Source organism: Oryctolagus cuniculus, chromosome 1 (assembly GCF_051225735.1).
Source record: "Oryctolagus cuniculus isolate XC-2025 breed Fujian yellow rabbit chromosome 1, ASM5122573v1, whole genome shotgun sequence".
NCBI classification, from domain to species: Eukaryota; Metazoa; Chordata; class Mammalia; order Lagomorpha; family Leporidae; genus Oryctolagus; species Oryctolagus cuniculus.
The window spans coordinates 450,462-477,005 of NC_142867.1; the positions used below are offsets into that span (position 1 = coordinate 450,462).

The following is a 26,544-nucleotide window of genomic DNA, read 5'->3' on the forward strand; positions in this document are numbered from 1 at the left end:
GGAACTCCGCCGGGTCTCCCGCGGGTGGGTGGGCGGTCGCCTGCGGGTGGATCCAAGGTGGGCAGCCATCTGTTGCGCAGCCCTGGTTGTTGTGGGCGTTTGGGGAGTGAACCTGTGAATGGGAGATCTTGTCTTCTGTTTCTGTCTCTTTGCCTTCAAATAAATAAAATAAATTAATTAAAAAGGAGAAACCGTCAGGATGACCCCCAGGTGGCTGGGAAAGCCGGGAGCGTGTGGCTCCCTGGAGCACTGAGGCTGTGTGGCCGCAGCTCTCGGGAGCAGTGTGCTGCCCCCTGCCCTCGCTCGGCTGCTCCGGGGAAGCCCTGGCTTTGGGGTTCTTGTGGGAAAGTCAGTGGCACTGTTTTATGTCAGCACTTGAGTTGGTTCTGGTGGGGGGGTGGAGAGGGGCTGCCGGCGGCCGGAACTTACAGGGACACTGAGGAGTGAGCCGCCTCCAGCAGGCTTTGAAGAGCCCTACTGGGCTCCTGGGCACTGGGACGTGTGTGCCTGGTGCTTCCCCGCGCACTGGGACGTGTGTGCCTGGGGAGGACCTGTCAGGGCCCATGCACATCAGAGGTCAGGGTCAAGGCCAGCTGCCTGCCTGAGTGCCAGGCTGGGCCTTGGCCAGTGCACAGTCCAGGGTCGTGTCTGGGGGGCGTCCCTGGCCGGGCTCACAGCTGCGCGTGCAGGGGTGCAGGCCTCGCAGCACTAGTCTGGGGAGGGGAGCCATTGCCACAGCTGCCGCGTTGTGTCACCTAAACACCGGACTTCAGCTGGAAATGAGCAGATACAAAGCAGTGGGGCAGCGCGGCTCACACAGGAGGAGGTCACCCACAGAGAGAGAGAGAGAGTGAGAGAGCAGGAGAGAGCAGGAGAGAGCGAGCGAGCGAGAGCAAGGGAGAGATCTTCATTCTGCTGGTTCACTCCCCAAATGGCTGCAGCGGCTGGGGCTGGGCCAGGCTGAAGCCGGGAGCCAGGAGCTTCCTCCGGGTCTCCCAGGTGGGTGCAGGGGCCCAGGGTCTTGGGCCATCGTCTGCTTTCCTAGGTGCATTAGCAGGAAGCTGGGTGGGAAGTGGAGCAGCCAGGACTGGAACCAGCGCCCATATGGGCTTAACTTGCTGTGCCACAGCACCAGCCCCCAAGAAATTTAAATATTTATTTATCTATTTATTTATTCATGAGACAGAGAGGCAGACGGAGAGATCTTCCATCCGCTGGTTCATTTTCCAAATGCCCGCAACTGCTGGGGCTGGGCCAGGCCGAAGCCGGGAGCCAGGAGCTTCCTCCGGGTCTCCCACGTGGGTGCAGGGGCCTGACTGCAAGAGCCGTCACTGCTGCGTCGCAGGGTGCGCATTCGCAAGGAGCTGGCGTCAGTGTCAGGACCTGTACTGGCACTCCCATCTGGGATGTGGGCGCCCATTCGGGGTCTCCCCGCTGTGCCAAGCGCCACCTCAACAGAAACCTGAGTGACTGTTGGTGTCCAGCAGCTGGAGAAGACCGTGTCTATGCATAAAGAAAGGTGGGGAACAGTACCTCGCACGTCGGGATGTTAATGAAGAGGTGGAAATTGTAAATGTAGACATTCCGGAGTTGGAAAGTGTAGAAACAGAGCATTGATCAGGCTCCGACCTGAGGCGGCCTCTGGACGTGCGTCAGCTGAGGGCACCGCCCGGGGCGTGGGAGGGACCCGGGGAGGAAGGCGAGCAGCCTCTCAGAGACCCTGGGACCCCACGGAGTGACAGAGAGGAAGACGCCCAGGGCGCCAGTCTGCACGTCCAAGGTCGTGACCCCAGGCCGAACTCAGTGAGATGAAGCTGTGGCAAGACGGGCGCAGAGGGAATGCCCCTCCTACAGGCACCAGGAGGAAAATGGGTCGGCTGTGTGACCCCCACGGGCTGACGTAGACAAAGTGTGCAAGGAAGAGGGCTCCAGTTAGAATTCTGTGTGCCGAGGCCGGCGCTGTGGCGCAGTGGGTAAAGCCACCGCCTGCAGAGCTGTCATCCCATGTGGGCGCTGGTTCGAGTCCCAGCTGCTCCACTTCTGATCCAGCTCTCTGCTGTGGCCTGGGAAAGCAGTAGAGGATGGCCCAAGTGCTTGGGCCCCTGCACCCGCGTGGGAGACCTGAGGAAGCTCCCGGCTCCTGGCTTTGGCCTGGCCCAGCTCTGGCTGTTGAGGCCATTTGGGGAGTGGTCCAGTGGATGGAGGAACTTTCTGTCTCCTTCTCTCTTTGTATTTCTGCCTTTCACATTAATAAATAAATCTTTTAAAAAAAGAAGCTTGTCATTGACACTTCCCTGAAAAATGAAATCAGGAAACCTCTGGGTCACACCTGTCTGGGGAGCGCAGACACAGAAGGTGAGCTGTCCACGGAGGAGCGCGTGGCCTGATGGGTGCTGGGGCCTTGAGCTCCCTTAGCTGCAGGGCCACCTGCGGTGGTTTTGCTCTGACAGATGGATTTATCCTCACAAGTCTGTGTTCTGCATTTTTCATCCGGAACCTAGTTAAATAACTGATATTAAAAGTAATGGTGCTGATGGGCCTGTAAATAGAGATGTGCTTTGTCTGACAGTGGCGCGAGGGAGGAGAGGGGCACAGAACTACCCAGAGCTGAATTTCTTTAAAAAAATTTTAAAAAAGATTTACTTATTTAATTGAAAAGCAGAATCACACACAGAGAGAGAGAGAGAGAGAGAGAGAGAGAGAGAGAGAAAGCCAGATCACTCCCCAAATGGCCTCAATGGCTGGGGCTGCACAGGCCAAAGCCAGGAGCCAGGAGCTCCATCCTATCTATGGGCCATCTTCTGCTGAGTTCCCAGGTGCATTAGCAGGGAACTGGATTGGAGGAGGAGCAGCTGGGACTTGAACCAGCATTCGTATGGGGTGCTCGTGTGGCTCAGTCTACTGTGCCACAGTGCGGACCTAAGTTTTTATTAACCCAAGTGGTTGTTTCAAATTAGGTTGCTAATTTCAACACCCAGACAACCACTAAGAAAACAACACAACAAAAAGAAATACTAAGGGATTTAACACAGTGCACTAAAAAAATGTTTGTCTAAGATAAAAGAAGACAGTGATGGGGGAATTGAGAAACGGAGGCAGAGGACGCAGAGACACGGCATGGAGGCGGGCCCGGATGCTAACTGAATGTCAGGACCCTTGTTGAGAATGAGGAAACATTTTTTTTTAAAGATTTATTTTATTTATCTGAAAGAGTCACAGATAGAAGCAGAGCCAGAGAGAGAGAGAGAGAGAGAGAGAGGTCTTCCATCTACTGGTTCACTCTCCAAATGGCCGTGACGTCCAGAGCTGCGCCAATCCGGAGCCAGGAGCTTCTTCTGAGTCTCCCATGTGTGTGCAGGGGCCCGAGCACCTGGGCCATCTGGAGGAAATTCTTTATTTTACTTTTTCAAAAATTATTTGGGGCCAGCGTCAGGGCACAGCTGGTGTAGTCGCCACCTGCGATGCTGGTGTCTGGCATTGGAGTGCCAGTTCAAGTCCTGGCTGCTCTGTGTCCCACCTGCCTCCCTGCCAGTGCGCCTGGGAATCAGCTGCTCATGGCCCAAGTCCGTGGGCCCCTGCTGTGCATGTTGGAGACCCAGGTAGAATCCAGGCGCCTGGCGTGAGCCTGCTCCAGTCCTGGCCACTGCGGCCATTTGAGGAGTGAACCAGTATCTCTGTCACTTTGGATTTTAAATAAATATTTAAAAATTAAAAAGGTTGAGATGATACAAAGATGTTCTCTAGCCCTAATGGGATGATATGAGAAGACAGGGACAAGAGGGCAAATTCGGGAAATTCATAAATATGTGGAAATTATAGACCTTTCTCAGTAGCCAGTCAAAGGAGAAAACACAGGGAAATCTAAAAACTGCTTGCAGGCCAATTAAAATACCAGAACCCGCAGGGCACTGTGAAAGCAGGGCTCAGGAGGAGGCTTGGCTCTGTGCGTGCCTGCATGGAAGGAGGGAGACAAGTGGCCTGGTGGTTAGGACCTCGCACCCCACGTTGGAGGGCCTGGGTTTGACCCCAGCCTCCTGGCAGTGTAGACGGGGAGGCATCAGGAACTCGGGCAGTCAGGCTCCTGCCAGCACGTGGAGACCCAGGTTGAATTCCCGGCTCCCGGCCTCGCTGTGGCCCAGCCCCTGCTACTGTGGATATTTTGGGGGTGAACCGGTGGGGGGGAGCTCTCCTGGTCCCAAATGAATAAATGAAAATATCAAAGCAGAAAGGTGATGGGCCTGTGGTGCTGCGTGGGACGCCTGCACCCGTGGGGGGTCCCTGGGTCTGCGTCCCGGATCCACTTCTGACCCAGCTTCCTGCTCACAAGCTCTCGGGAAGCCGCAGTGTTGGCCCACGTGCAGGGTGCCTGCCGCCGGATGGGAGACCAGGCTTGGGTTCTGGGCTCCTGGCTTCGGTTTGTTCTAGCCCCGCCTGTTGCAGGCGTTTGGGGAGTGAACCACTGGATAGATCAGTCTCTCTTTTGCATTTCAAATACAATGGAAATAAAAAAAGAATGATTTTAAGACATTACCCTGACATTTCCGGTAAGGCAGCAGCAGGACGCGGTCGCCACTGGCTGGCGTGTGGCACGCTGGGTCAGCTGCCGCTGGGGACACCTGAGTCCGGTGCCAGGGCGCCCGTTTGAGTCGTGGCTGCCTGCTTCTGAGTCAGCCGCCTGCTTGGGAGGCAGCAGGTGGTGGCTTCAGGGCTTGGGTGCCTGTCGCTCCTGAGGGAGACCTGAATGCAGTCCTGGCTCCTGGCTTTAACCTGGTCCAGCTTCTAGGACCAGATAGGTGCAAGCTATCTCTGTCTGCCTTTCTCTTTCTCTGCCCTTCAGGGAGATGAAAATAAACATCAGGGGCTGGCGCTGTGGCGCAGCGGGTTAATGCCCTGGCCTGAAGTGCCGGCATCCCATATGGGCGCCGCTTCTAGTCCCGGCTGCTCCTCTTCGATCCAGCTCTCTGCTGTGGCCCGGGAAGGCAGTGGAGGATGGCCCAAGTGCTTGGGCCCCTGCACCTGTGTGGGAGACCCGGAGGAAGCTCCTGGCTCCTGACTTCGGATCAGCACAGCTCCGGCTGTTGCAGCCAACTGGGGAGTGAACCATCGGATCAAAGATCTCTTTCTCCCTCTCTGCCTCTGCCTCTCCTCTCTCTGTGTAACTCTGACTTTCAAATAAATAAATAAAATCTTTAAAAAATTAAAAAAAAAAAGGTAAACCCAAGGATGAGAGAAGTATTTGAAATCAGGTACCTGATAAAGGGCTAGTATACAGAATCCACAGCAAACTCAGGGATGGGGGAGCCTGTGAGGAAATACTCAGGGAGGAGGGAGGCTGTGAGGAAATACTCAGGGAGGAGGGAGTACTGTGAGGAAATACTCAGGGAGGAGGGAGGCTGTGAGGAAATACTCAGGGAGGAGGGAGTACTGTGAGGAAATACTCAGGGATGGGGGAGTACTGTGAGGAAATAGGGAGGAGGGAGTACTGTGAAGAAATACTCAGGGAGGAGGGAGTGCTGTGAGGAAATACTCAGGGAGGAGGGAGTGCTGTGAGGAAATACTCAGGGAGGAGGGAGTGCTGTGTGGAAATACTCAGGGAGGAGGGAGTACTGTGAGGAAATACTCAGGGAGGAGGGAGTACTGTGAGGAAATACTCAGGGAGGAGGGAGCCTGTGAGGAAATACTCAGGGAGGAGGGAGTACTGTGAGGAAATACTCAGGGAGGAGGGAGTACTGTGAGGAAATACTCAGGGAGGAGGGAGTACTGTGAGGAAATACTCAGGGAGGAGGGAGTACTGTGAGGAAATACTCAGGGAGGAGGGAGTACTGTGAGGAAATACTCAGGGAGGAGGGAGTACTGTGAGGAAATACTCAGGGAGGAGGGAGTACTGTGAGGAAATACTCAGGGAGGAGGGAGTGCTGTGAGGAAATACTCAGGGAGGAGGGAGTGCTGTGAGGAAATACTCAGGGAGGAGGGAGTACTGTGAGGAAATACTCAGGGAGGAGGGAGTACTGTGAGGAAATACTCAGGGAGGAGGGAGTGCTGTGAGGAAATACTCAGGGAGGAGGGAGTGCTGTGAGGAAATACTCAGGGAGGAGGGAGTACTGTGAGGAAATACTCAGGGAGGAGGGAGTACTGTGAGGAAATACTCAGGGAGGAGGGAGTGCTGTGAGGAAATACTCAGGGAGGAGGGAGCCTGTGAGGAATTACTCAGGGAGGAGGGAGTGCTGTGAGGAAATACTCAGGGAGGAGGGAGTGCTGTGAGGAAATACTCAGGGATGGGGGAGCCTGTGAGAAAGTACTCAGGGAGGAGGGAGTACTGTGAGGAAATACTCAGGGAGGAGGGAGTACTGTGAGGAAATACTCAGGGAGGAGGGAGTGCTGTGAGGAAATACTCAGGGAGGAGGGAGTACTGTGAGGAAATACTCAGGGATGGGGGAGCCTGTGAGAAAGTACTCAGGGAGGAGGGAGTACTGTGAGGAAATACTCAGGGAGGAGGGAGTACTGTGAGGAAGTACTCAGGGAGGAGGGAGTACTGTGAGGAAATACTCAGGGAGGAGGGAGTACTGTGAGGAAATACTCAGGGAGGAGGGAGTGCTGTGAGGAAATACTCAGGGAGGAGGGAGTGCTGTGAGGAAATACTCAGGGAGGAGGGAGTGCTGTGAGGAAATACTCAGGGAGGAGGGAGTGCTGTGAGGAAATACTCAGGGAGGAGGGAGTGCTGTGAGGAAATACTCAGGGAGGAGGGAGTGCTGTGAGGAAATACTCAGGGAGGAGGGAGCCTGTGAGGAAATACTCAGGGAGGAGGGAGTACTGTGAGGAAATACTCAGGGAGGAGGGAGTGCTGTGAGGAAATACTCAGGGAGGAGGGAGTGCTGTGAGGAAATACTCAGGGAGGAGGGAGTGCTGTGAGGAAATACTCAGGGAGGAGGGAGTACTGTGAGGAAATACTCAGGGAGGAGGGAGTGCTGTGAGGAAATACTCAGGGAGGAGGGAGCCTGTGAGGAATTACTCAGGGATGGGGGAGCCCCGTGAGGAAATACTCAGGGATGGGGGAGCCTGTGAGGAAATACTCAGGGAGGAGGGAGTGCTGTGAGGAAATACTCAGGGAGGAGGGAGGCTGTGAGGAAATACTCAGGGAGGAGGGAGCCTGTGAGGAATTACTCAGGGATGGGGGAGCCCCGTGAGGAAATACTCAGGGATGGGGGAGCCTGTGAGGAAATACTCAGGTTTAGGCTGCCCCGTGAGGAAATGGTGAAGCTGGGACAGGTGTTGGCCTCGCAGGTCGGATGCTGCCTGAGACGCCTCATCCCACATCAGCGCTTGGGCTCCGTTGTGGCTTCTCTCCACCTTCCTGTGAATGCAGACCTGGGAGGCAGCAGTGACTGCTCAACTAGGTGGGCCCCTGCCGCCCACCTGAGAGCCTCTGCCTCTGCCTCTGCCTCTGCCTCTGGGTAAAGCTTTTTTTTTTTTTAAAGATTTATTTATTTATTTGAAAGCAAAGCTGCAGAGAGAGAGAGAGAGAGAGAGAGAGAGGGTCTTCTGTCCGCTGGTTTACTCCCTAGATGGCCTCAACGGCCAGAGCTATGCCAATCCGAAAGCAGGAGCCAGGAGCCTCTTCTGGGTCTCCCACGCGGGTGCAGGGGCCCAAGCACTTGGGCATCCTCCACTGCTTTCCCAGGCCACAGCAGAGAGCTGGACCGGAAGAGGAGCAGCCAGGACTCGAACCGGCACACACCTGGGATGCCGGCGCTGCAGGCGGCGGCCTCACCCACTCTGCCAGTGCACTGGCCCCTGTGAGTAAAGCTTTTGAATATGGATTTCTCCAAAATAGGCACACAAGTAGCGTACGATTAAAAGCCAGGGAAATGCGAATCAAAACCAGTTACTGATTCACATCTGTGAGGGTGATTGTGAGAAAAAGATGGACCGTAGGGGCACTGGTTCGAGTCCTGGCTCCTCCGGCTCGGATCCAGCTCCCCGCTGATGCGCCTGGGAAAGTACCTTGGGCCCCTGCACCCACGTGGAAGACCTGGATGGAGCTCCAGGCTCTTGGTTTTGGACTGGCCTAGCCCTGGCTGTTATAGCTGTTTTGGGGGTGAACCAGTGGATGGAAGATCTCTCTTCTGTTTTCTTCCTCTCGCTGTAACTGTCTTTCAAATACATGCCTCCATACATAAATAAATAAAATTTCTAACGTAAAAAGGTGGACAGCAGCAACATTGGCAAGATTGTGTGAAACTGGACCCCTGCTCTTCTCCGGTGGGTGTGAACGGGCTGCCCTCGGGAAGGCCCCTCCAGAGCTCCACGTGGCCGGCACGGCACTGCTGCCCCTGTGCCAGGAGAGATGAAAGCAGTGGCGTCATTCGTCATGAGCGCATTCATCCCCAAGCCTACCCCGGCTGTCTCTAGGGTGTGGCAGAGCCAGACCCCTGGTTGGACGGCCGGGAGTGTGGCAGGAGATGCATGTACCGTCCGGGAGGGGGAGAAGCCTCGGGAAGGACACGCGGCGCAAAGGCCAGTTCTCACTGTGCGGACGGACCGTGTGCAGGCAGGCTGCAGTGGCCCGGCTTCCTGATCGCAGTGTCGTTAGAACCCTCGTCGGTTGTGCAGTCATTGGAGGGGCCGACCAAGAAAATGCGACTGTGTTTGGTTTTACGAGGAACTTATATCCTGTGAGGATGCATGATCTGTGTGTGTGTGGTTTTTTTTTTTTTTTTTTTTTTTTTTTGACCAGGCAGAGTTAGACAGTAAGAGAGAGAGAAAGGTCTTCCCTCCGTTGGTTCACCCCCAAATGGCCGCTGTGGCTGGCGCCGCAGGCGGAGGATTAGCCCGGTGAGCCGCGGGGCTGGCGGGTATGTGATCTGTCACCTGAGCTGGGGCTCCCGTTTTGCTGTCAGCTTTGGAATAAAGTTTTGGTTATGGACTAGGTGGTCTTGAGCAGCACACTATGTTCCCGTGGTGGCTGGGCAGTGTAGACAGGGACGTGGTGTGCTGTCACTGGTGGTGTAGACAGGGACGTGGTGTGCTGTCACTGGTGGTGTAAACAGGGACGTGGTGTGCCCTCGCTGGCAGTGTAGACAGGGACGTGGTGTGCTGTCACTGGTGGCGTAGAGAGGGACATGGTGTGGCATCACTGGGAGGTGTAGACAGGCACATGGTGTGCTGTCAGTGGGCGGTGTAGACAGGGATGTGGTGTGCTGTCACAGGGCAGTGTAGACAGGAAAGTGGTATGCTCTCACAGGGCAGTGTAGACAGAGACGTGGTGTGCCCTCACTGGCAGTGTAGACAGAGACGTGGTGTGCCCTCACTGGAAGGTGTAGACAGGGACGTGGTGTGCTGTCACAGGGCAGTGTAGACAGGAACGTGGTATGCTCTCACTGGGCAGTGTAGACAGGGATGTGGTGTACCGTCACTGGCAGTGTAGACAGGGACATGGTGTGCCGTCACTGGGAGGTGTAGACAGGGACGTGGTGTGCTGTCAGTGGGTGGTGTAGACAGGGATGTGGTGTGCTGTCACAGGGCAGTGTAGACAGGAACGTGGTATGCTCTCACAGGGCAGTGTAGACAGGGACGTGGTGTGCCGTCACTGGGAGGTGTAGACAGGGACGTGGTGTGCCATCACTGGCAGTGTAGACAGGCACGTGGTCTGAAAGATGGCGCCGAGTCTGGAGCACACACCCTTGGTGCCACTCCACGTGTGTGGGCAGCCAGGAGGCAGCAGAGGCTCGGCGGGCGCCCGGTGCTGGGGCCGAGCCCTGGAGGCGCCGTCTGGGTGTGAGGTCTGTTCTGTCTGAAAGGTGAGTGCCAGACGCCCGTCCCTGGCGTTCCCCGGTGCCCGCAGCAGCCAGGGCTGACCGGGTCCCGGGTGGGCGGCAGGGACTCCAGCGACGGAGCCGGCAGTGCTCCCTCCCAGGGTGTGTGTCAGCCGGAAGCCAGGCCAGAAGCCGAGTGGCGGCCATGAGCCGCAGCACGTGTGTGGGTGGGGCGTCCACCTGGCTGCCCTGCGCGGGGCATTTCCTCTGGGAAGACCACAGCGCTCTGAGTTGAAGTCGCGGCAGTGGTGGGCCATCTGCGCATCCACCAGGAGTGACTGGGTTGCGCGTTCCGGTGAGTGCATGCGTGTGAATCTTCCCCGGCTGCTGCTGTCAGCGGGGGCGTGGCCTCGTCTGCGGAGCTTCGCAGCAGAACTGGACAGAGAGGAAGGGGGGAGGAAGAGGGCCTTGACCTGCCGGCTCCCGCCTGAGATGGCCGCGATGGTCAGGCCTGAACCAGGAGCTCCATCCCGGCCCCCCACGTGGGTGCAGGGGTCCGAGCACGCGGGCCGTCTTCTGCTGTTTTCCCAGGTGCGTTACAGGGAGCTGGATGGGAAGTGGAGCAGCCGGGACTTGAACTGGCGCTCCTGTGGCATTCTGGTTTTGCCTGCCGTGGCTTGCAGCCACATCCTGGCTGCCCCCAGGGGAACAATCTTCAATGTTCCTGGTGTTGTTGCTTTCAGTTTATTCTGGGAGCCCTTCCTTTCCATGTATTGTAAGGAGAGTGTCAGGCCGTCCCTGCAGGCTTCTCCTTGTCTCGTGGCCCCGGCCCGTGGTGGGGAGGCGCGGCGTGGCCCCGGCCCGTGGTGGGGAGGCACGGTGTGGCCCCGGCCCGTGGTGGGGAGGCACGGTGTGGCCCCGGGCCCGTGGTGGGGAGGCACGGTGTGGCCCTGGGCCCGTGGTGGGGAGCAGCAGCGTGGCCCCGGCCCGTGGTGGGGAGGAGCGGCGTGGCCCCGGCCCGTGGTGGGGAGGAGCGGCGTGGCCCCGGCCCGTGGTGAGGAGGAGCGGCGTGGCCCCGGCCCGTGGTGGGGAGGCGCAGTGTGGCGGGCCCGTGGTGAGGAGGAGCGGCGTGGCCCCGGCCCGTGGTGGGGAGGCGCAGTGTGGCGGGCCCGTGGTGGGGAGGAGCGGTGTGGCCCCGGCCCGTGGTGGGGAGGAGCGGCGTGGCCCCGGCCTGTGGTGAGGAGGAGCGGTGTGGCCCCGGGCCCGTGGTGGGGAGGCGCGGTGTGGCCCCAGCCCGTAGTGGGGAGCAGCGGCGTGGCCCCGGCCCGTGGTGGGGAGGAGCGGCGTGGCCCCAGCCCGTAGTGGGGAGGAGCGGTGTGGCCCCGGCCCGTGGTGGGGAGGAGTGGTGTGGCCCCGGCCCGTGGTGGGGAGCAGCAGCGTGGCCCCGGCCCGTGGTGGGGAGCAGCAGCGTGGCCCCGGCCCATGGTGGGGAGGTGCAGTGTGGCGGGCCCGTGGTGGGGAGGAGCGGTGTGGCCCCGGCCCGTGGTGGGGAGGAGCGGTGTGGCCCCGGGCCCGTGGTGGGGAGGAGCGGTGTGGCCCCGGCCCGTGGTGGGGAGGAGCGGCGTGGCCCCGGCCCGTGGTGGGGAGGAGCGGCGTGGCCCCGGCCCGTGGTGAGGAGGAGCGGTGTGGCCCCGGCCCGTGGTGGGGAGGAGCGGTGTGGCCCCGGCCCGTGGTGGGGAGGAGTGGTGTGGCCCTGCCGCGTGGGTGGGTCCAGTAGTCCCTCTGAGCACTTGCTGACCACATAACCGTATAATTTTAGCAGCAGTGCTGCCCTTCAAAAACAGACTTTTGTTTGGTCACTTTTGTGTTTTGCTTACTTGAGAAATAATTTTCTACAAAGACTGAAGCTCTTTGTTTAGAGCGAGTCCTGTCGTGCATTTCAGCGAGTTGTAAGTTTTTGTAGCTTGTTATTTTATGCGGACTCCTGTGCTGTTGGCTTTGGAACTTGGCGATTTCCAGAATACCAGGGCCCATAGCCAATAGGCTCCGCCCACAAGCCAGGGGAGATCATTAAACACCAGGATGTCCCTGGGGGTGACGAGGCTGTGATTCTTTTTTTTTTTTTTTTGGTGACAGAGAAAGAGACAGAGAGAAAGGTCTTCCTTTCGTTGGTTCATCCCCAAAATGGCCGCCACGGCCGGCGCTGTGCCGATCCGAAGCCAGGAGCCAGGTGCTTATCCTGGTCTCCCATGGAGTGCAGGGCCCAAGCACCTGGGCCATCCTCCACTGCACTCCCGGGCCCCAGCAGAGGGCTGGCCTGGAAGAGGGGCAACCGGGACAGAATCCGGCGCCCCAACCGGGACTAGAACCCGGTGTGCTGGCGCCACAGGTAGAGGATTAGCCTATTGAGCCGCGGCACCGGCCCCAACCAGGCCGTGATTCTGAAAGTCCAGGAGTTGATTTCAAAGCCCGTGGGGAAGCTTCTTACTGAGTGCAGTGTGTAACTTGCTCTTGCCCAGTGGCCTCAGATGGTGCAGGTCACTCCCTGGCCTCGTCTACAGCACCCAAGTTGGCTGTGGAACCATGGGTGGAAGTGTGGGATGGGGCTTGCCATGCTTCAGATGGGACCAGTGACCAGCTGTATGTGGGGCCAGTGCCGGCTGTGTGTGCGGCAGTGCCAGTGCCGGCTGTGTGTGGGACAGTGCCCAGCTGTGTGTGGGGCAGTGCCGGCTGTGTGTGGGGCCAGTGACCAGCTGTGTGTGGGGCCAGTGACCAGCTGTGTGTGGGGCCAGTGACCAGCTGTGTGTGAGACCAGTGACAAGCAGTGTGTGTGGGGCAGTGCCCAGCGTGTGTGGGACCAGTGACCTGCAGTGTGTGGGGCAGTGCCAGCATTGTGTGGGACCAGAGACAAGCAGTGTGTGTGGGGCAGTGCCAGCATTGTGTGGGACCAGAGACAAGCAGTGTGTGTGGGGCAGTGCCCAGCGTGTGTGGGACCAGTGACAAGCAGTGTGTGTGGGGCAGTGCCCAGCCGTGTGTGGGGCCAGAGACAAGCAGTGTGTGTGGGGCAGTGCCGAGCGTGTGTGGGACCAGTGACAAGCAGTGTGTGGGGCAGTGCCCAGCTGTGTGTGGGACCAGTGACAAGCAGTGTGTGGGGCAGTGCCCAGCGTGTGTGGGACCAGAGACAAGCAGTGTGTGGGGCAGTGCCGGCTGTGTGTGGGGCCAGCGCCGGCTGTGTGTGGGGCGGGGCTTTACCCTCTCTGAACTCAGACACATCAGGGAGCCCCTCCTCTGGCCTGATGCTCCTCTCTGGTGAAGGGTTTGGTCCTAGCCGGACAGGGCAGCCGCAGCCCTTGGTGAGCCTGGGCTGTGGCAGGAAGTTGAGTGGGGGCCCTGGGCCCATCCCGCGCAGGTGCAGAATGGCGCCTCCAGCGTGCCTTGCTTGGCGGAGGGAGGGCATGTTACGGTGAAAGCTGGGCCCGGGCTGCTTGGCGCTGGACGGTGAGCGCGCCGGAGTCGGGAGCGCTCCTGGGGCAGGGCAGACGTCGTGCGTCCCAGGTTCTGAAGGGAGGGGTGCTTGGGGAGGCTGGGGAGGTGACGGGGCCGGGTGTGGGGGTCTCTCAGGTTCCTTGCTTGGCCATTTGTCGCTGGTAGTTGGGAGCCCCCTTACCTGAGGTCTGCCGTTGCAGTCACCCCGGGTCACCTGCCGAGCTGGGCGGGCGCTGATTCAGATCGGCAGCCATCGCGGAGGATGGGAACGGGAGCAGGGCAGCACTCGCGTTCCCGCCGTGCCAGCTGCGGTCGCGGATTGGCCTGTAGGCCCTCTGCGTCCGGTCCTGCTGGACAGTCCAGGAGCCGGACCTGCACGGCGTGCCTGGGCCTGCAGCGTGCTCCGCGGGGTTTCCCTTTGGCCTGGCCAGGGCCTGACCCTTGGTGGTAGCCCTGCCGGCTCCCCCGCGCGTGCACTGCCTGGCCTGCGTGCCGACGTGTGGCCGTGTTGCTGTCTGCACCACCACACCAGACCCAGACGCGGGCGTCAGGCAGGGAGTTCAGTCACAGCGGGGGCGGGCGTGTTCTCTCGGAGCAGCGCTGGCTCGCTCCTTTCTGTGTGCTGTGCCCGGTCCTCTCGGGGTGTCCTGCCAGGCCACTGTCCTCACACCTGCTCCTTGCTGGGACACTTGTGGCTGTCCTGGCCTCGGGCCTGTGGTGGGCGGGAGCAGAGAAGGCTCAGGGCAGATGTCTAGGGGAGTGACAGCCTGGCGGTCAGTGGATGGGCGTGAGTGGAGGCCACGGCAGGGGCAGCAGGTGCCTGGGCACTGGGGCAGGGCTGGGCAGGGCACACGGGGTGGGGGGCGCCAAGCCGTCCTTTGCACATGTTTTGTACGGGGGGATGGGGAGCAGCTGGTCAGCCAGCCCACCTGGACGACAGCCGCTCCTCTGCCGGGCAGCTTGGTCCGTGGTGTGGGACCAGCCAGCCTGCTCGGGAGCCCTTCTGGAGTTGTGCGTCCGTGGCCTCCAGGCAGCCTCTGTTTGTGAAGTGAAGCGGGCGGGGGTCTCCAGAGCACGGCCTGAGGGACAGGTGAGGGCTGGTGGCTGCCTCAGGCCGCTGTGCCGCAGGCTGGACTGCCCTGTCCAGCCCCCACCCACGGGGCTGTAGGAATGTGCTCCCGGCTTTCAGTCCCAGAGCCTGCCTGCGGGAGGGAGGAATTTGAAGCAGAGGCGTAAGTAAAGGTTTATTTAAGGAGGGCGGTGCGAACCCTCCCCTGGGTGCGGTGGCCCCCTGAGGCCGCAGAGAAGGCAGGGGTGGCGCCCTGGCAGGACGCACAGACAGGGTGGGGTGTGGGCGGGCTTGGTGGGGAGGTTATCTGCGGAGCTCAGCTTCCACGTTCATGAGGAAGTGGCGCCCTGGAGTGGCGTGCGGGGGTGGGGGAGTGAGTGCAGGCTTAGAGACAGAAATTTTATTTATTGGAAAGGCAGAGTGACGGAGAGGGCTCTTCCAGCTGCTGGTTCACTCCCCCAATGGCTGCGACGGCCTGGGCCGAGCCGGGCCGAGGCCAGGAGCCTGGAGCTCTGGGTGTCTGCGTGCGCCATCGGCCCCGGGGCATCAGCAGGGAGCAGGGTCAGAAGTGGGCAGCGGCAGGGACGGGAGCGATGCCTGCGTCGCAGACTGCAGCTGAACCCGCTGCGCGCAGCGCCCGCCCCTGTGGACAGGAAGAGCCGGGAGATCTCCAGCTCCTTGCCGATCGTGGGCCCCGGCCCGCCCATCCCACCTGACACCCCCAGCAGGCGCCTGCTGGCCTTGATGGTGTCTCCTGCAGGGCTGCGTCCTGCACGCGGTCGGTCGGCCTGCCTCTGCACTTCCCTTCTTCCCTCGCTCTGTCTGCTGATGCCCCAGGCGTTGGGACGCCAGCTCCGGGTGTGCGTGTGCGTGTGTGTGTGTGTGTGTGTGTGTGTGTGTCTTTCCTTTGCTGTCCGGCAGCAGGGTCTGTGGGGCTGCGTCCCTTGGCTGTTCTGTGTCTGCTTGGCTTTCCTTTTTGTTTTTACTTGAAAAGCAGAGAAACAGGCAGAGACAGATCTCCCGTATACTGGTTTACTTAACTCCCCCAAATGCCTGCAGCAGGCAGGGTTGGGTCGGGCTGGAGCCAGGAGCCTGGAATGGGTCCGGGTCTCCCAGGTGGGTGGAGCTGTCACCCGCTGCCTCCCAGGGCGCCCGTTTAGAGGAACTTGGGCCTGGGAGCTGGGGTTCGGACCAGGCACTCTGATACAGGGTGAGGGGCTCCCAGGTGGGGGCTTCACCCCAGCCCACACCTGCCCTGGTTGGACCCCGTGAGACGAGGAGCTGTCCCTAGTCCCTGCCCACTTCATTAATTCATCACGGTTGCAAAGTGGCAATCTTGTAGTTCTGTAATGTCGTCCTTTTTTGTTTTTTTCTGCTTTGGTGCAGACCCTCCCCTCGTGTGTGACCTGTTCCCAGGGTTACGGTTCTTGTGGGAAAGGCAGGTGGCTCCGTGGCCGGTTTTCAGGATAAGTTGTCCCTTACCATTCTCGGCAGGAGAGCAGCCAGGTGGTCATGTTGGACGTGGGAGTTGGGGTCTTTTTGGGTTACCAGGCATTTGCACCCTGTGACGCTACCTGACCTCTTGCTGGATCCTGGTGTGCGTGGCTCAGAGCCATGAGCCCTCACAGCACTGTGTCTGCGCAGAAGGAGGAGGAGCGGGAGCCCTGGCACATCCGGGTGTCCTGGGAGGGCTGAGTGGGGTGAGCTGCCCGCAGGCCTGGGGTGACCAGTCCCCCCGAGCAGGACACAGCCAGGGACCTGTGGTCTGTGTCCTGGGGATGCCTCTTGCCTCTGGGACGTTCCTAGGCCTTTCTGGGGCCAGGCCCACGTGCCTGCCAGGTCCTGTGGCCCCTCCCACCCAGCTGTCTGTAATGGCTCTGCTGGTCCTTGCCCGCCACCTTCGCCCACACGGGGATCTCGGGGATGACACAGCTGGGGTGCGGCCGCGTGCTCCCTGTGGTGCCCTGCAGGTGTCTGGGAGCCGCCTTGTTCCCTGGCCTCCCGCGTGTGGGCGGAGTTGGTCTGTGGCGTTTATGCCTGGAGGTGGATTTTGCGGGATCTACAACCCTGGTCTCAGGGTTCCTTCCCTGGTGGTCTCGTGCGCTTTCCCCTGGCGTCCAGCGGTTTTGTGAGGGTGGGCGTGGGGTGCTGCTGGCGTCGCGTCTCGCGCTCAGCTGTGCTGTGGCCTGGCTGCAGCCTCTGGTGGACTGTGGTGCCGGGCTGCGCGTTTCTCCTTTTTGTCTTCTGTCCGTTTGTTTGTTCTCGTGTTGCTCGCAAACTCTCCGCCGTGTCTGACTTCTGGAGCCGTTACCTGCTGTCCCGAGTTCCCTGGGGCCCCTGGGCGGCTCTGCTCCCTCGGCCTCGTTCCCAGGGGCTCTCGTCCTCGCCCGTGACGTCTCCTGTCCCACGGTCCCTTCCCGGGGAACTCGCCCTTTGTTTTCGTACTTTGTTTTTGTGTGCAGTAGTTCTCCCGGATGGTCAGAGCGCAGCCCCCTGAGCGCCGGGGCCCGCCAGGCCCTTCACCTCGTGCCCCGCCGCGTTCTCTGCTCAGGTGCCAGGGCCTCGGGCTGACGGGAGAGATGGCTGTGGGGCCTTGGCCTCAGGTGCCCGGCTCCAGGGTCGCTCTCGTGGGAAGCCCGTCCTGCCCCTATTAAGTAAAGTGTGTGTCCGGGGCACTTGGAAAAGGGCACAGAAATGAAATTGTAAGATGATGCGCGGGGGCTGGCACTCTGGTGCAGTGGGTTAAGTTGGACAGTGATGCCGGCATCCCATATGGGCGCAGGTTCTAGTCCCAGCTGCTGCACTTCCGACCCAGCTCTGCTGTGGCCTGGGAAAGCAGTAGAAGATGGCGCAAGTGCTTGGGCCCCTGCACCCGCATGGGGGACCTGGAAGAAGCTCCTGGCTTTGGCCTGGCCCAGCCCCGGCTGTTGTGGGCGTTTGGGGAGTGAACTAGAGGATGGAAGACCTCTGTCTCTCTAACTCTGCCTTTCAAATAATAAAATCAATCTTTTTTTAAAAAAGAGTGCACATTTGTCATGAACCTTTTGAAGTACCTGTGTGTGTGCATGTATGTGTCCCCTGTGTGCATGTGTCTCCCCGTGTTCATGTGTGCGTGTGTGTCTCCCTGTGTGTGTCTCCCTGTGTGCGTGTGTCTCCCTGTGCATGCGTGTGTCTCCCTGCGTGTATGAGTGCATGTGTGTCTCCCTGTGTGCGTGTGTGTCTCCCTGTGTACATGTGTGTCTCCCTGTGTATGTGTGTGTCTCCCTGTGTGCGTGTGTGTCTCCCTGTGTGCGTGTGTGTCTCCCTGTGTGCGTGTGTCTCCCTGTGCATGCATGTCTCCCTGTGTGTATGAGTGCATGTGTGTCTCCCTGTGTGCGTGTGTGTCTCCCTGTGTACATGTGTGTCTCCCTGTGTGTGTGTCTCCCTGTGCATGCGTGTGTGTCTCCCTGCGTGTATGAGTGCATGTGTGTCTCCCTGTGTGCGTGTGTGTCTCCCTGTGTGTATGAGTGCATGTGTGTCTCCCTGTGTGCGTGTGTGTCTCCCTGTGTACATGTGTGTCTCCCTGTGTGCGTGTGTGTCTCCCTGTGTGCGTGTGTGTCTCCCTGTGTGTGTGTCTCCCTGTGTGCGTGTGTCTCCCTGTGTGCGTGTGTGTCTCCCTGCGTGTATGAGTGCATGTGTGTCTCCCTGTGTGCGTGTGTGTCTCCCTGTGTGTATGAGTGCATGTGTGTCTCCCTGTGTGCGTGTGTCTCCCTGTGTATGTGTGTGTCTCCCTGTGTGTATGAGTGCATGTGTGTCTCCCTGTGTGCGTGTGTCTCCCTGTGTGTGTGTGTCTCCCTGTGTGTGTGTGTCTCCCTGTGTGCATGTGTGTCTCCCTGTGCGTGTGTGTCTCCCTGTGTGCGTGTGTCTCCCTGTGTGCATGTGTGTCTCCCTGTGTGCATGTGTCTCCCTGTGTACGTGTACGTCTCCCTGTGTGTGCGTGTGTCTCCCTGTGTGTGCATGTGTGTCTCCCTGTGTACATGTGTGTCTCCCTGTGTACGTGTACGTCTCCCTGTGTGTGCGTGTGTCTCCCTGTGTGTGCATGTGTGTCTCCCTGTGTACATGTGTGTCTCCCTGTGTACGTGTACGTCTCCCTGTGTGTGTCTCCCTGTGTGCATGTGTGTGTGCATGTGTGTCTCCCTGTGTGCATGTGTGTGTGTGCGTGTGTCTCCCTGTGTGCGTGTGTGTACATGTGTGTGTCTCCCTGTGCGTGTGTGGGTTCATGTTATGAGTTAGCCAATGAACAACAGAAGCTGTGAGTGAGGAGCCACAGCGTCCCACCTCTGGTCCTGCAGCAGCGGGCAGTCCCCTGTCTGCTTCTCTGGTCGTGGTCTCTGACTCGGCGGCACGGTGTGAAGGAGCTGGTGTCCAGACGCTGCCTCCCACGCGGGGGCACTGCATTCCGCTCCAGCTCTGGGGCCGACGCCAGCCTCCTGCAGGGGCTCGCCCGGGTCGCAGCAGTGGGGACTCCAGCACTTGGGGTCCTGCCATCCTCACGGGGGACCTGGTTAAGTTCCTGGCCCAACCCTGGCTTCTCTGGGCCTCTGGGGGGTGGATCAGCAGACGGTAGCTCTCTGTCTCTCAAATAATAAATAAAATTTATTAGAAGATCATATTACTTTAGTTTTATTTAGTGATTTACAAGTCTTGGATGAAATCTATAGATTTCTTTTATGAAAATTGATTAACTTCTTTTTTTTTTTTGACAGGCAGAATTAGAAAGTGAGAGAGAGAGAGGTCTTCCTTCTGTTGGTTCACCCCCCAAATGGCCGCTACGGCCGGTGCGCTGTGCTGATCCGAAGCCAGGAGCCAGGTGCTTCTCCTGGTCTCCCATGTGGGTGCAGGGCCCAAGGACTCGGGCCATCCTCCACTGCACTCCCGGGCCACAGCAGAGAGCTGGCCTGGAAGAGGGGCAACCGGGACAGAATCTGGTGCCCCAACCGGGACTAGAACCCTGTGTGCCGGCGCCACAGGCGGAGGATTAACCAAGTGAGCCGCGGCGCCAGCTGATTAACGTCTTTAATGTTATTTCCACCCCTCCCCCCAATGTTTTTGTTGTTCTTTAGCTATGACCGTTTAAGAATTGTATTTATGTATTTTTTTGTTTGTTTGAAAGACAAAGAGATAGCAGAGAGATTTTTTAAAAGACTTATTTATTTATTTGAAAGGCAGAATTAAGGGGCGGGTTGGGGGAGACACGCAGAGAGATCTTCTGTCTGCTGGTTCACTCCCCAGACGGCCACAATGGCTCGGCGCGGCCAGGCTGAAACTGGGAGCCAGGAACCCCGCCGGACTCGGTGGGGCTGGCAGGGCTCCGAGGACCTGGGCCATCACTGCCGCCTTCGAGGTGCACTCTAGCAGGGAGCTGGGATCGGGAGTGGATCTGGGAGCCAAACCCAGCACCGCAGCGTGGGAGGTGGCGTCAAGTGGGGTCCAGACGCCTGCCCCCGAGTCTTTCTGACCTTGGAAGTCACAGTTCCCCCCATTCAGAGCGACCTCCCCCGGTGTTTGGGTTGGTGAGCGAGGCCGCAGGCCGCCTTCAAAGGCCCGTTTGCCAGATGGCCGTGACTTGGTGAGAAGCACATTGGCACACGTGGCACAGGTGGGTCACGCACACACAGGGCGAGCTTTGCCCGTCTCAGTGAGGCTGTGCGTGGCGGGGTGGCTCTCGTGGCCCTGGTCTAGACCAGAGTCCCACTCAGCGCAGGTGCTGCTCTCAGAGACTTCCGAGAACGAGTTTGCCCTTAGCCTGCGGGGGCGTGGGCTGCTGCCTTCACCCCGCGCCCGAGTGCCCTGTGCTGGCAGAACCTTCACCTCGTCGCCCCCGCCCCCGCCCCCGCCCCCGCCCCGCTGGGAAGAGGGCAGTGTTGTCGTGTGGCCCAGGTCCACTCAGGTCCACACTTTTCCTGTCCTGACCACCCGTTGTGTCTGCAATTTCCTGGGGTATGTTGGACAGCTCAGCAAGTGTTAGCCCCATGTTAGCAGATGTGTGGTGAGAGACTGAAGTTCTGGGGGTGCCCTTGAGGGCGGTGTGGAGTTCAGCGGCTCAGGGCTGGACTTGGGCCCTGCAGGGTGGGCCTCTGGGAGGACGCGATGCTGCCGTGACCCTTGACCCGAAGGCTTGTTCGAGAGGATGCCTTTAGTAGTCAGCTTTAGGGGCTGCCACTGCGGCGTAGCAGGTAAGGCCGCCACCTGCAGTGCCAGCATCCTGTGTGGGCACCGTTCAAGTTCCGGCTGCTCCACTTCCCATCTAGTGAAAGCAGTAGAAGATGGCCCAAGTCCTTGGGCCCCTGCACACACATGGGAGACCCAGAGGAGGCTCCTGGCTTTGGATCAGCGCAGCTCCAGCCGCTGTGGCCATCTGGGGAGTGAACCAGCAGATGGAAGAGTTACAGAGGCAGAGTTACAGAGACGCGGGGGGAGGGGGAAGGTGTCTTCCATCTGCTGGTTCACTCCCCAAATGACCACAACGGCTGGAGCTATGCCGATCCGGAGCCAGGAGCTTCTTCCAGGTCTCCCATGCGGGTGCAGGGGCCCAAAGACCTCGGCCATCTTCTACTGCTTTCCCAGTAGGGAGCTGGATCAGAAGCAGAGCAACTGGGACTCGGACTGGTGCCCATGTGGGATGCCGGCGCTGTGGGCCAAGGCTTAATGTGTTAATGCCACAGTGCTGGCCCCAGCTTTTATTTTTTTTTTAAAGAGAATAATTTAAACATTTTAATTTTTTCTTCTTTATTTCTTTCACAACTTTAGGAATACAGTTATTCTTCCCATCATACCCGCCCTCCCACCCACACTCCCACACTTCCTCCCCTCCTCCCTCTCCCCTCCCAGTCCCATTCTCCATTAAGATTCATTTTCAATTAACTTCGTACACAGAAGACCAACTGTATACTAAGTAAGGATTTCAACAGTTTGCACACACACACACACCAGCACACACACAAAAAGACTATTTGAGAACAAGTTTCGTAGTTAACTCTCATAATACAACTCATTGAGGACAGAGGTCCTGCATGGGGAGTTAGTGCACAGTGACTCCTGTTGTTACTTTAACAACTAATACTCTTATGTATGATGTCAGTGACCACCTGAGGCTCTTGACATGAGCTACCCAGGCTATGGAAGCCTTTTGAGTCCACAACTCTATCAATATTTGGACAAGGCCATGAGCAAAATGGAAGTTCTCTCCTCCCTTTAGAGAAAAGTACCTCCTTCTTTGAGGGCCCCTTCTTTCTGCTGGGGTCTCTCACAGAGAGCTTTCATGTAGAACATTTTTTGCCATAGCGTCTTGGCTTTCCATGCCTGAAATGCTCTCACAGGCTTTTCAGCCAGACCAGGAAGCCTTAAGAGCTGATTCTGAGGTCAGAGTGTTACTAAAAGTGATTGTCACTCTATGAGTGTGCTGTGTGGATTTATTTATTTACTTATTTGAAAGGCAGAGCTAAAGAGAGAGTGGGACAGGTGGAGAGAGAAGGCCATCTTCCACCTGCTGGTTCACTCCCCAACTGCTAGTTCACAACAGCCAGGTCTGGGCCAGGCCTAAGCCAGTGCCCAGGACTCCATCTGTATCTCCCATGTGGGTGCAGGGGCCCATACACTTAGGGCATCTCCTGCCTTCCCAGGCTCATTAGCAGGGAGCTGGTTCTGTTATGGGACGCCAGTGTCACACGCAGTGAGTTAACCTGCTCTGCCACTTGTTTGTTGATTTGAGATGTGGAGGGAGGGCGGGAGAGAAAGAGAGACGTGCACTAGCTCTCATCCCAGAGGCCTGAGCAGCCAGGGCTGGACTGAGGCTGGCAGCCAGGGCAGGAGTGGCAGGAGCCATCTCCACGGCCTCCCAGGCGCGTTAGCAGGAGCTGCAGTCCAGGGCTCGAGCGGGAATCGGCCCCAGGAACTCGAGTGTGGAACATACACTTCTTACCTGCTGGGCCAAATGTGTGCCCCATGATGATGAATTACTGTGGAAAGTACTTGTTTTTAAAGGTTTTAAAAACAGAGAGAGGGAGAGGTAGAGAGGGCGAGGGGTCTTCCCTCTGCTGATTTGCTCCCCAGATGACCGCAGCAGCTACCCTGGGCCAGGCTGAAGCCAGGACCCAGAAGATCTGGGTCTCCCACGTGGGTGCAGGGGCCCAAACACTTGGGCCATCTTCCTCTGCTTCCCCAGGCCGTTAGTAGGGAGCTGGATGGGAAGTGGGCAGCTGGGACTCGAACCAGTGCCCACCTGGGCTGCTGGCGTCGCAGGCATCGGCTTTACCCGCTGCGCCACAGTGCCGGCCCCATGGAAAACATTTTGCTTGCCTTCCAGTTCCAGAACCGTGCAGGAAGGTGGCGTTACAGAGTGGTGCTGTGGGCCCGTCCCACGCTCGGGCGGCTGCTCCCGAGAGGCGCTGCGGATTTGCCCTGAGCTGGGCACCCCAGGCGCTCCGAGTCAGGGCCCTGGGTTCTGCTGTGGCCTCTGCGCCCTGGCCCTGGCGGGAGAAAGGCTGCTGCTCTCCTTGCCTTGGTCTCCTTTCCCTTCTAAAAGCCAGCAGCTGAGCCGGAGCCCTGCCTCTCGCCGTCTGCGCCGTGTGCGTCTTTGCAGCAAGGGGGCGCCTCCTGGAGGTGAACTGAATGTGATTTGTGCTCTGTTTCAGGCAAAAGCAAAGAGGCGGAGATAAAGAGGATCAACAAGGAGCTGGCGAACATCAGGTCAAAGTTCAAAGGTCGGTGCATGTAACTTCTCTGTGAAGTGTGGCGTGTGGGCGTCATGCAGCAAGGGGCTAGCTTTTTAGTGCCGTCTGAATCAGTTCTCAGCTAGTGAGTTGCTGTCAGGGCCCGGCCCCTCTGGAATCTCCCCACAGTGGCCCGAGCGGGTGAGTGCTCGGGCGTCGACCACGGCCGTCCGGGGTGCGTGGCAGTTGTGAGGCCGTGAGCTTCCATGTTTTTAAAGATTTATTGGTTTGTTTTAGAAGTCAGAAACAGAGCGAGAGGGGCGAGGGAGAGCTCTTCTGTCCGCTGGGTCCCTCCCCAGAGAGCTGCAATCGCCAGCGCCGGGCCAGGCCGAAGCCAGGAGCCGGGAGCTCCACGCTGGGTCCCCAGCCTGGTGGTTAGGAGCCCGCCATCTTCCACTGCCTTTCCCAGGCCATCAGCAGGGAGCTGGACAGGAGGTGGAGCAGCGGGACTCGGACCAGCACCCATGTGAGGTGCTGGCACCGTGGGCGGAGGCTGAACCTCCCGCCAGCCCCTGCTTGTCGTTTTGTATCAGACCCCTTTGCCGTAACAGAATGTCCTGAAGATTTGGGGCCAGCGTAGCGGCCGCCTGCGAGCCGCTTCAAGTCCCAGCTGCCTGCTAATGCGCCCTGAACGGCAGCGGGGCTGGCGCGCGCTCCTTTCCTGACTTCCTGAATAAACTGATGATAACAGGGTGCTGAGGGTGTGTCCGTGTTTCAGCGTGGATCCGTGTCCCGCTGCAGCACCGTGGGCACCGCGGTGTGTGTGCTGAGCGTGGGTGTGCGAGCAGAAGTTCCGAGGCAGACGGCAGTGGGATTGCCGGGTGGTGCAGTGGTTTTGTGTTGATGTGCGAGGCCCGGCTGTGCCGTTGCCCGTGTCTGAGCCCTCTGCGTCCCTGCCAGCAGGCACGTGGGCTCCAGTTTCTCACATCCTCCCCTGCGCTCGTCACTGGGTTATTCTTTACTTTAGAGGGAGGTGGGCGACAGGGGAGAGTGCACGTGCCCTCCCCCGTCTGTGGCTCGCTGCCCACGTCTGCGCTGGTGAGGGCCTCGCGAGGGCCTGGCTGAAGCTGGGAGTCAGGGACTCAGCGGCTTCCCCGTGGGCGCCGGCTCCCAGGCCTGCAGGAGCCGGAGCTGGGCGTGCTGAAGGGTAAGGTCCAGGCGGAGGCAGCTGGAGAAGTGGCGGAGGCCTTGGGCAGGCCCTGCGGCCGAGCTGGGCCTGTCTCCCCGGAGGCCGGTGGGTGCCCTGACCTCACAGGAGCCGGGAACGGTGGCAGCATCACGGTGCTGTGATTCAGCTCAGCTGTGTGACACGGGTCGGCTCGGCACTGACGACAGTGGTTCCCGAGCAGTTCCCGTGGGAGGGGCGCAGTGTAGGGAGAGGCTGTGGGAGGTCCCGGCTGAGGGAGAAGCCCTGTGTGGGGCAGGCTGGGAGGGTTCCTGCTGTGCCACACCCCCTGCCATCAGTGGCGGCATTGGCTCCGGGGCACAGCAAGCAGAAGAGCAGGTCCGTGGGGCAGGCGCGTGCGGGGCCTTCAGGGTCCCAGGGTTGTTGCTGCTGAAAGCAGGAGGGCTCTCGGGGTCCTCAGGGCGTGAGGCCCTCTGGCCGGCTGATGAGTCATGGGTACCCAGAAGCACCTGTCCTGCAGGCACGGGAGCCCGGCCCTCAGCAGGCCTTGGCTGGTGTCGTCTGCCGTCTGTTTCTGCTGTGGCCGGAGGCTCCTGCGGGGACAGCAGCGGCACTGTGAGACCCAGCCAGCTCAGACCACTGCCCTGGGTGTGACGCCCGCATTTTGGGGTGACGCGGGCCCCTGGTGTTTGGGGCAGCAGTGCTGAGCGTCCTCTGTGGAGTCTCTGGCCTGCTGTGGTCGGGGGGAGGTGACGCCCCTCCTTTCCCATGGCTTGTCCTGAATTTTTGACATGGAGGATAGTCTAGGGTAGGTTGTCTGCTGTAATTAATAAATGTATTTAAGGGCCGGCGCCGCGGCTCACTAGGCTAATCCTCCGCCTAGCAGCGCCGGCACACCGGGTTCTAGTCCCGGTCGGGGCGCCGGATTCTGTCCCAGTTGCCCCTCTTCCAGGCCAGCTCTCTGCTGTGGCCAGGGAGTGCAGTGGAGGATGGCCCAGGTGCTTGGGCCCTGCACCCCATGGGAGACCAGGAAAAGCACCTGGCTCCTGGCTCCTGCCATCGGATCAGCGCGGTGCGCCGGCCGCAGCGCGCCAGCCGCGGCGGCCATTGGAGGGTGAACGAACGGCAAAGGAAGACCTTTCTCTCTGTCTCTCTCTTTCACTGTCCACTCTGCCTGTCAAAAAAATAAATAAATAAATAAATAAATAAATGTATTTAAAAGGTGTGGCAGGGCCAGCCCCGTGGCGTAGTGGGTGAAGCTGCCACCTGCAGTGCCAGCATCCCACATGGGCACCTGTTCAAGTCCTGGCTGCTCCAGTTCAATCCAGCTCCCTGCTATGGCCTAGGAAAGCAGTGGAAGACGGTCCAGGTGCTTGGGCCCCTGTACCCATGTGGGAGACCCAGAAAAAGCTCCTGGCTCTGATCGGCCCAGCTCCGGCCATTGCGACCATTTGGGGAGTGAACCAGTGGATGGAAGACCTCTGTCCCCCTGCCTCTCCCTCTGACTCTGACTTTCGAAATAAATCCAAAAACTTTAAAAAAATAAAAAAAGATGTTGTTTGTGGCAGGCGTGTGGTGCGGTGGGCCCAGCCTCCCATATCCGAGTGTCTTTTTGAGTCTCGGCTGCTCCGCTTCCAATCCAGTTCCCTGCGAACGTTCCTGGGAAAGCAGCAGAGGACGGCCCAAGTGCTTGGGTCCCTGCACCCATCGGGGAGACCTGGATGGAGTCTTGGGCTCCTGGCATTGGCCTGGCCCAGCCCCAGCTGTTACGGCAATTTGGGGAGTGAGCCAGCAGCTGGAAGATCTCTGTTTTCCCCCCTCTCTGCCTTCAAAAAAATACACGAACGAGTACATCTTTTTTTTTTTTTTTTTTTTTTGACAGGCAGAGTGGACAGTGAGAGTGAGAGACAGAGAGAAAGGTCTTCCTTTGCCGTTCGTTCACCCTCCAATGGCCGCCGCGGCCAGCGCGCTGTGGCTGGCGCACCGCGCTGATCCGATGGCAGGAGCCAGGAGCCAGGTGCTTTTCCTGGTCTCCCATGGGGTGCAGGGCCCAAGCACCTGGGCCATCCTCCACTGCACTCCCTGGCCACAGCAGAGAGCTGGCCTGGAAGAGGGGCAACCGGGACAGAATCCGGCGCCCCGACCGGGACTAGAACCCGGTGTGCCGGCGCCGCTAGGTGGAGGATTAGCCTAGTGAGCCGCGGCGCCGGCCCGAACGAGTACATCTTTAAAAAAGAAAAGATGTTGGTTCACGGCAGGATTTGCAAATTCCTTGGCTGCAGGTGGGATTGTGGAAGGTGTGAGGGAGGCCGGGCCGGCTCGGCGGACTGCCTTGGCCCAGGGTTGTCTGGGAGGCAGAAC

General features: G+C 59.3%; 1 protein-coding gene across 2 annotated transcripts in view; it reads left to right on the plus strand.

Annotated features, from left to right (window-relative positions):
- AP2A2 (adaptor related protein complex 2 subunit alpha 2) overlaps positions 1 to 26,544 on the plus strand; it is an 85,946-nt gene that overhangs the window by 18,940 nt on the left and 40,462 nt on the right. For both annotated transcript variants that reach the window (XM_070057148.2, XM_070057177.2), the window contains exon 2: positions 22,980 to 23,048. In XM_070057148.2, the coding sequence (XP_069913249.1) occupies positions 22,980 to 23,048 (69 nt within the window). The remainder of the gene's footprint in view (positions 1 to 22,979; positions 23,049 to 26,544) is intronic.